The sequence below is a fragment of the Scyliorhinus canicula genome, chromosome 6 (genome assembly GCF_902713615.1).
Source record: "Scyliorhinus canicula chromosome 6, sScyCan1.1, whole genome shotgun sequence".
In the NCBI taxonomy this organism is placed as follows: Eukaryota; Metazoa; Chordata; class Chondrichthyes; order Carcharhiniformes; family Scyliorhinidae; genus Scyliorhinus; species Scyliorhinus canicula.
In genome coordinates, this window is record NC_052151.1 from 151302148 (window position 1) to 151312004 (window position 9857).

A 9857-nucleotide genomic window follows, 5' to 3' on the forward strand; every position below is an offset into this window, starting at 1 on the left:
GAGAGAGAGAGAGAGAGAGAGAGAGAGGAGTGAGAGAGAGAGAGAGAGAGAGAGAGAGGAGTGAGAGAGGAGTGAGAGAGAGTGAGAGAGAGTGAGAGAGAGAGTGAGAGAGAGTGAGAGAGAGTGAGAGAGAGTGAGAGAGTGAGAGAGAGATGAGAGAGAGTGAGCAGAGAGAGAGAGAGAGTGAGAGAGAGAGAGAGAGAGAGAGGAGTGAGAGAGAGAGAGAGAGTGATAGAGAGAGAGAGAGGAGAGGGAATGAGAGGAGAGAGAGAGAGAGAGGAGAGAGAGAGAGAGGAGTGAGAGAGAGAGAGAGAGAGGAAGTGAGAGAGAGAGGGAGTGAGAGAGAGAGGAGTGAGAGAGAGCGAGAGCGAGAGCGAGAGAGAGAGAGAGAGAGGAGTGAGAGAGAGAGGAAGGAGTGAGAGAGAGAGGAGTGAGAGAGAGAGAGAGAGGAGTGAGAGAGAGAGAGGAGTGAGAGAGAGAGAGGAGTGGAGAGAGAGAGAGGAGTGAGAGAGAGAGAGGAGTGAGAGAGAGAGAGAGGATGAGAGAGAGAGAGGAGTGAGAGAGAGAGGAGGAGGAGAGAGAGAGAGGAGTGAGAGAGGAGAGAGAGAGGAGTGAGAGAGAGAGAGAGAGGAGTGAGAGAGAGAAGAGAGGAGTGAGAGAGAGAGAGAGGGAGTGAGAGAGAGAGGAGAGGAGTGAGAGAGAGAGAGAGAGAGAGAGAGAGAGTGAGAGGAGGAGAGAGAGAGGAGAGTGAGAGAGAGATGTAGAGAGAGGAGTTGGAGTGAGAGAGAGAGAGAGAGGAAGTGAGAGAGAGAGGGAGGATGAGTGAGAGAGCGAGGAGGGAGAGGAGAGAGAGGCCGGGAGCGAGGGGAGAGAGAGGAGGAGAGCGAGGAGGGGGAGCGAGGGGAGTGAGCGAGAGGGGGGAGCGGAGGGGGGAGCGAGGGGGGAGTGAGGGGGGAGCGAGGGGGGGGACGCGAGGGGAGGGTGGGAGCGAGGGGGGAGGCGAGGGATGGGGGAAGCGGCGAGGGGGAGCGAGGGGGGGAGCGAGGGGGGAGCGAGAGTAAGGGCATGAGGCTGGCTACAATAGGCCACACGTGGTGACTTGGAACACAAGGGAAACCCCAGAAGGCAGTGGCTGACCCACATGTCGTACACACAGTCGGTGGCCTTGTTGGGTGGTTCCTGGACAAAGGGAAACCCCGGTGCGCAGGGGCCCAGCCTCATGGTGAGAATGGTGACTGCGGCTATCTTGGGACAGCCCCCTAACAAAGAGAAACCTCAGAGTTCAGGGGTGCGTCCACCAGTTAAATATGATTGATCCTGCAGGAACAAGGGGATTAAAACTCCCCATCAGGATATTCACTTAGAATGTGGTGAAGAAGGCATTCGACATGCTTGGTTTCATTGGTCAGAACATTGAATACAGAGGGCAGCATGTGGCGCAGTGGTTAGCACTAGGACTGCGCCGCTGAGGACCCAGGTTCGAATCCCGGCCCTGAGGACCCAGGTTCGAATCCCGAATTCCACTGTCCGTGTGGAATTTGCACATTCTCCCCATGTCTGCGTGGGTTTCACCCCCACAACCCAAAGATGTGCAGGTTAGGTGGATTGGCCACGCTAAATTGTCCCTTAATTGGAAAAAAAATTGGATACTCTAACCTTTAAAAACAAAACATTGAATACACGAGTTGGTATGTCCTGTTGAAGTTGTACAAGATATTAGTACGGCAACACTTGGAAGTCTGCTCACTATTATAGGAGGGATATTATTAAACTAAAAAAAGTGCAGAGAAGATTTACTAGGATGCTACTGGGATTTGATGGTTTGAATTATAAGGAGAGGCTGAATGGACTGGGCCTTTTCCCTGGAGCATATGAGGCTTAGGGGTGATCTTATAGAGATCTATAAAATAATGAGGGGCATAGATAATATACTCAACATCTTTTCCCAAAGGTAGGAGAGTATAAAACTAGAGGGCATAGGTTTAAGGTGAGAGGGGAGGGATACAAAAGGTCCAGAGGGGCAGTTTTTTTCATAGAGGGTGGTGAGTGTCTGGAATGAGTTGCCAGAGGCAGTAGCAGAGGTGGGTACAATTTTGTCTTTTATAAGGCTTTTAAACAGTTATATGGGTAATATGGATATAGAGGGATATGGGCCAAATGTGGGCAATTGAAACTAACTTAGTGGTAAAAACTGGTTTGCATGGACAAGTTGGACCGAAGGGCCTGTTCCATGCTATAAACCTCTATGGCTCTATAATGCTAAATAATCTAATTTTATATTTGTAAAATGTTACAGTTCCCCATGATGAACTTCAAGATCCACATTTGGATTGGGTTGGATTTGTTTATTGTCACGTGTAGCGAGGTACAGTGAAAAGTATTGTTCTGCGGACTGTCCAGTCAGATCATTCCATACATGAGAAACAAACACAGGGCAAACATAAATACATAATATAAAGACATAGACACAGGCATTGGGTGAAGCACACAGGGGTGTAGTACTACTCAGTAGAGATGATGTGTGAAAAGATCAGGTTAGTCGTTTAGGAGTCTGGTAACAGCAGGGAAGAAGCTGTTTTTATTAATAATAATAATAATAATAATAATCTTCATTGTCGCAAGTAGGCATACATTAACATTGTAACGTAGTTACTGTGAAAAGCCCCTTGTCGCCACATTCTGGCACTGTTCGGGTACATGGAGGGAGAATTCAGAATGTCCAAATTACCTCACAGCACGTTTTTCGAGGGAGGAAACCGGAGCTACCGGAGGAAACCCACCCAGACACGAGGAGAACATGCAGACTCCGCACAGTGAACCAAGTCGTGAATCGAACCTGGGCCCCTGCCGCTGTGAAGCAACAGTGCTACCCATATGTTTTTGAATCTGTTATTGCGTGTTCTCAGGCTTTTGTATCTCCTGCCCGATGGAAGAAATTGGAAGAGTGAATAAGCTGGGTGGGAGGGGTCTTTGATTATGCTGCCCGCTTTCCCAAATCAGTGGGAGGTGTAGACAAAGTCAATGGATGGGAGGCAGGTTCACATGATGGACTGGGCAGTGTTCACAAATCTCTGTAGTTTCTTACGGTCTTGGGCCAAGCCGTTGCCACACCAAGCTGTGATTCAGCCAGATAGGATGCTTCCTACGGTCCATCTGTAAAATTTGGTAAGAGTCAATGTGGACATTGTTTCCTTAGTTTCCTGAAAACATATAGGCGCAGTTGAGCTTTTGTGGCCGCAGCTTCAGCGTGGGTGGACCAGGACAAATTGTTGATGATGTACACACCTAGGAATTTGAAGTTGTCAATCATGTAATCTCTACCTCAGCACCGTTGATGCAGACAGGGGTGTGTATGACACTGTTTCCTGAAGTCAATGACCAGCTCTTTAGTTTTGCTGACACTGAGGGACAGATTGTTCTTGTTACACCATTCCAATAGGTTCTCTATCTTCCTCCTATAATCTGACTCATCGTTGTTCGAGATCTGACCCACTATGGTCGTGTCATCAGCAAACTTGTAGATGGAGTTGGAGCCAAATTTTGTGACACAGTTGTGTGTGTGCAGGGAGTATAGTAGGGGCTAAGTACACGCCCTTGCGGGGCCCCGATATTGAAGACGATCGTGGAGGAGGTGTTGTTGTTTATCCTTAATGATTGTGGTCTTTAGTGTCAAGCTTTATCCCACTTATTTCATTATCGGTAAAATTTGAAATTTTAAACTGAAGGACTTCAATGATATTTACTTCCTGGTTTGTTCTCATTGAAATATTCCAAATGCAATTGGTTGCTCAATGACATCACTGTCCTTGGATGCCCAGAAATCCACTTGACTTGGCGCCAGATTTAAATTGAAACCGGGAAAGGGGAAATCTGCATCAGAGAGATTACTAGATCTTTGTGGGTAACTATCAAAGTCAGAATGGGTGGCTGTTGGGTCACCGACTTTTTCTGAGCAACAGAAAATTCACCAAAGTGCACTCAGGAATTGGGTGAAATTGGCTATCCCGTAGGAATTTTTACAAATAAAAGGGGTTATTTCAGAGTTAATTTATTGCAGTTCCTTAATATTAATAAACTTAGGGCAGCACGGCGGCCTAGTGGTTAGCACAACCGCCTCACGGCGCTGAGGTCCCAGGTTCGATCCCGGCTCTGGGTCACTGTCCGTGTGGAGTTTGCACATTCTCCCTGTGTCTGCGTGGGTTTCGCCCGCACAACCCAAAAATGTGCAGAGTAGGTGGATTGGCCACGCTAAATTGCCCCTTAATTGGAAAAAATAATTGGGTAATCTAAATTTAAAAAACAATAAAAAATTTAAAAAAATATTAATAAACTTAATTTAAAACTAAACACCAAGCCAAATATCCAAATCGAACAGTTCAAACTATTCAAAATACATCAAGACCCACTTTACAATTACTGAGAGGCTTGTACCTGGATCATAAAATCTTCTATATAGTGTGTTCCTTTCAAGTGTGTTCCAAAACGTGGCAGTAAAATTATAAATCTGTAACACTATATCCTGAGATGCAACTTAAAACAATGTAATTTTACAAAAATTAATCTTAATTTTTCTACAATGTAGCAAAGAGTTGCTCCTTCAATTTTATGCTGTTAAAAATGGGCTTTGAAAAAAAAAACTCTACCGCAATCGCTCCATTTATAAATGAAAATCGCTTATTGTCACGAGTAGGCTTCAATGAAGTTACTGTGAAAAGCCCCTAGTCGCCACATTCCGGCACCTGTTCGGGGAGGCTGGTACAAAGTGTGCATTGGTCAAAGTTCTCCTTTTTGTTTGTGCCATGCTACTGATTTCAACAACCATCCATCTCATTCCAAATAGAAAACCTCCTTAGGGTATTTAGCTACTCTCTCTCTTGTTCACATTCCTAAATCGTCAAACGTTGTTCCAATTCTAAATGTGTAACAGTCTTCGCAGCTCACCAATAGATTTATGTTCTATAAATACACTTTATACAAAATATTATATGAACTTCCAATGTGGAACATTGAAGCGTCAATTCGTAATAAAACTATGCCCGAGCAAATACTAACCTCTACTATTCCAGTAAGCTATAAATAGCTATTCAAATACTAAAGGATTATACAGCATAATCCACTCATTTATGATAGAATATTAATGGTGTCAGAGTTATATCCTGAGTTTAAAAATTATAAACTGCACACTCAAAAATAGGCTAGCGCTGAAAGAAACCATTAGTCATAACCACATATGATTATTTATGTCAGTAATTAATACACAAACAAAAAAATCCCTATATTCCATGAAGTAAAATACTTGACAGCTGGTTATATTTATGGTGTAAAGAAATCCCTGTAGTCTTCAAAGGAGCATTTAATTAAAGAAATGTCATTTTAAATTATTTCCTAAAAAAAAGAGAAGCCACAAATATATTTCCCACTCAGCCACATTTTTAGTAGCTTTAAAAATAAATTGATCACAAAATGTCTCTATTTATTCATATTCTATAAATTTAAGAAACAAGCTAATTTATCACAATTCTTACGCTAAAAAGTACATTTTCCATTGAAATTCTCTTTGAACTATGCTAGCTATTCTGTGCTAGGTTTGCTATCGATGGCATTTTCAAAAAGATAGCAAAGAAAATAGACATATAACAACAAATAGCAACACTGTAGAGAATAATCCATTCACATGTCAAAGTGGCGCACAGAAAACCAATGGCAGGCAGGCAATGAATTTAATTTGTTAGTCATTGCACCCATTGATTTTTTTTTGCTGTACATGGGTTTTCCTGAATAACAATTGGCAACTCCAAGGATTTAAAAAAACAAAATGAATCTGCTTAAAGTTCCAGTGCATAGTAAAATAGAATAGACAATAACAAGGTTCCCTGCTGAATGAAGCGGTCATTTTTATTTTTTTAAATGCAAGATATGTTACAGGTAACCTCAAAACATTTGGCTCATCTCCAATAAGGAAATTCTTCAAAAGGATGCAAACATAGCACAAGATAATTCATGTCAAAAATACATTTACTTTAAATCAAAAATATTTTTGTATGAGATTAAAGCTAAATTTTCTGTGTAGCATACATTGACTTAATAGATATTTATTGCTCACAAAATGACCAATAAACAGCAAATAATTTTTTTTTTAAACTAAGCAGAATTGTCTGGTATTTGAATTTAATTCCATTAAATTCATTAGTTGCAAGACAGTGATTGTATGTTTGTAAACACAAGCAGACCTGTTTTTCCAAACTAAGCATAAACTGCTTCAACAATTTCTATTGAATGGTAGAACAACTCCCAAGACCGACATGTGCAATAGCTTAACTGCTTTCACATCAAAATTGAATACTTCTGCTAATGGACAATGATTATGAGCATTTATGTATTTGATGGGATTTCTTTAAATTAAACTTGCACGCAGAGCAAGATATTTATAACACTTAAATTCAACACAACTCAACAATCAAGACTGGAGTTAGGAAAGAGGATCTCATCAGACTAAATGCTGGAAAACGGTATCACATTACGTTATACAGTCTTCCTGTAATATTTTAACTGTGCAGTCCAACGATATATGCAGATATAGCTTATTTCAGCATATATATATATATATGGTGCTAGTCATTCGTCAGTTTCATTACATATTTATAAATGTATGCACACACATTAGCAGGGCAGATATTTGTCTAAACAAAGGGCCAGTTTCATCCTGTCAGACGCTTTTGTTTTTGTGCCCATTAAAGATGGGAAATTCTTTTCCCACCAAACCATAATCATACAACTAATTTAAACACCGATAACAACACATTAGCAAATAGACCCAAACCATAAAAATGAAATCTCCTTTCTTGGGAGGAATAATTTCGTTCCTTAAATAATGCAAACGTTGAACTATTTTGAGAGATCTGCGCTTTTATTGTGAATGCAACAAAGATATTTTTTTTTTTACGATTGCACATGCACAACGTTGAGCGACACAAACCATGGCTGGAAAGATCCGAATATATTAGTTTAATAAGGGATCGGTTGGTTGCAAATCTCTCAAAAAAGTTTCATCTTAATCACTTTTAATAAAGGCGAGGTGGATGCCAAAACAACGTAGTGCATTGTCTCAAGCAATGGCTGAATTGATTCAAATAACTGAACTTGGGAGGTGGTGCAGACATCACCTCCATCCTTGTCCGATGCCCCATTTCCACGACATTGTTTTCCTATTCCTATTAATGCTATCCCCTCCCCCCAGTAGGACTGCTCCATTATTTGCCCTCGGGTTCCCCACACTAACGCCAGTGTAACGTTGCCACGGAATCACAGTGGACTCCCCACACCGCCAGATCAGAGCTGGAAGGGGCGGACTCGCTGAAACCCATCGGATGGGAAAGGGAGAGACACAAGCCGAACTGGCGGCCACCGTGGCGGGGAATGTTCGCAGCTCCTCAACCCGATGGCTCATGTATTTGTTTAGGGAGGAGGGTTTGCACCTTACCTCCTCCAAGGCCGCCACCGTGTTCTTGCACTGACTCATTTTGGTGGTGAAGCTGGAGGCAGTCGGAGATTTGTAGTCCTCGTTCGTCTCGGTCACGAATTCCGACACTGAGATCTGGTCCGGCATCGTTAGCTCCCTCCTTTCGCTAGTGATAAGCCTAAAACTCCTTCCCTTCTCTGCAGCGGTGGCGTTTGTTTGGTTTGATTTTTCACATCAGTAGTTTTGTGTGTGCGCAGAGACCGGGGCTGTGGTGAAAAGTTCAGCAGCAATTTCCAACCGACGTGACTTCAGCGCTCGAGCTTACACTGCTCGGGCCAGACGGGAGGGGGGGGGGAGGCGGGGCTTCGGAGCGCGCAGGCGCCACTCCTCGCTCCGACTTGACCGTTCGCTCCGCTTCCAGGCGCGCCTTCTTTTTTTTTTCTCAATGAGGTCAAACGAAAAACGAGGCGCAGGCGCAAGCAGGGGGTTACATGTTGTCCTCTGCTCGCGCGCGCACAAGCACACATCGACGGAGAAGTGAGGGTGGCGAGCGCGTCCACGCGCAAAATGTTTGATTTTTTTTGGTTTGGGGGGGGCCTCGGTGAGGGCTGCCAAACAATGAACCAGGAAGCGGCATTTCCGGCACGTGAAATTGTATCGGGTTCAGGGAGGATTGCTGGTGTGTGCCGAGGAAATTAATTCATGTAGTTTTGATTTATTGCGGAATGGGGCTAGTTTGCAATTATTTCCAATTCCAGCTGTGCACAATGTTCAGAATCACTGTGAGATGAAGTGACCAGGTCGTTCAGCTCTTGTTTTAATTCAGAGCGTTCTGTAAAATGTAGGATTCTTTTCGGCGCTAAAATCTGAAAGATTTTCTCGTCAATTGTAATTTTGTGTGCACCTAAGAAGTTTCAGTCGCTTAGTCATGGGTGACGAGATAGGTGAATTATTGGCAATCAGAGCTGTTCACGCCCTCACTATTCATCCTTGGTGATGTTACCCACACACTGGTAGGAAGTTACCACACCTGGCTGTTGCACTTTAGCTAGCAAGTACTTATAAGGATGTATTCTGAGGTGTCAATGAGCTCCTTAATCGCCTGGCCTGAAGCGCTGAACAATTTTGCTCGTCATTGAAACGGATGGATAAATATATGGATGCCAACTCACACTGTGCATATACCAATCAGCAGGTTGTGACGTTAAGTTTTGAGCACGCAATCTGGTGTTTAACTGCAGTGCTGAAGGAGCGTTGCCTTCCTTTACATGAGATGTTAAACCGAGGAACTGTTTCTCTAATCGTAGAACGAAGATTTAATGGTGATCTTTATTACTGTCACAATAGGCTTACATTAACACTGCAGTGAAGTTACTGTGAGAATTCCCTAGTCGCCACAGGAGGGCACCTGTTCTGATACACCAAGGGAGAATTCGGAAAGTCCAATTCACCTAACAAGCACATCTTTTAGGACCTGAGAGAGGAAATTGGAGTACCAGGATTAACCATGCAGACTCCACACAGACAGTGACACAAACCGGGAATCGAACGTGGGTCCCTGGTGATGTGAAGCAGCAGTTCTAACCACTGTGCTACCCCATAGATAATCAGTAAAAGAACCAGAGGAGAAGTGAGACATTTAAAAAAAAAACAGAGTTGCATTGACGATGGAAGCACATGATGAGAAAAATTACAGGGGAATGGGACTAATTGGATAGCTCTTTCAAAGGGCTGGTGCCAGCACTGTTGGAAGATAATTAGGGAGTTGTTCCATTGGCCACATCAATAGCTTTTGGAAGTCTTGCTTGTAAATGTAAACAACTAGCATTTATATAATGCCTTTAATGGGAAGGAGCAGTATCAAACTAAAATTGACACTGAACCCCATAAGGAAATATTAGGACAACTGACCAAAAGCGTGGACAAAAATCAGGGAAACAACACACATTCAAAGACCAGAACAGAAAAGGGAGGTTGGAGATAGGGTGATAGATTGCAAGAACAAGAGGTTAAGGATGTGTTTTTGGAGAAGCAGCAGGTCAAGACAGAACCTGAGTAGATGGAGCAAATAGCAATGTCACAATATAAAAATAGCGAGAAAATGAAAAGAAAATTGGCTGCCCGCTGAAGCTGCTCAATGTGATCTTCTCTTTCAATAACAGCATGACATGATGGGTATGGTCAGCATTACCTCTGCAATATGGGAACCCTTTGAGAGCTGTAGCGAGGTAAAACCAGCTTGTGTTCTGGTGCTGGCACTCTGACATTCTCTTTGCTGCTGTCGTATGCCTTCAGGTCATCTACAGACTGCGTCTAATTATATACCAGAAATGATCGAAAGCTGTTCAGTCTTGTTTACCTGAAATCCAAGACAAGGGGATCCAAGTTCTCATCAGTG

The 9857-nt window shown here is 43.2% G+C and overlaps 1 protein-coding gene across 1 annotated transcript in view; it reads right to left on the bottom strand.

Moving 5' to 3' along the window:
• The window catches only part of asap2a (ArfGAP with SH3 domain, ankyrin repeat and PH domain 2a), a 211872-nt gene extending 204054 nt beyond the window's left edge, over positions 1 to 7818 (bottom strand). Inside the window, 1 exon segment of the mRNA XM_038800288.1 lies at positions 7481 to 7818. Within this exon segment, the coding sequence (XP_038656216.1) occupies positions 7481 to 7606 (126 nt within the window). The 5' untranslated portion in view covers positions 7607 to 7818.
• Between the last annotated feature and the right edge of the window lie 2039 nt (positions 7819 to 9857).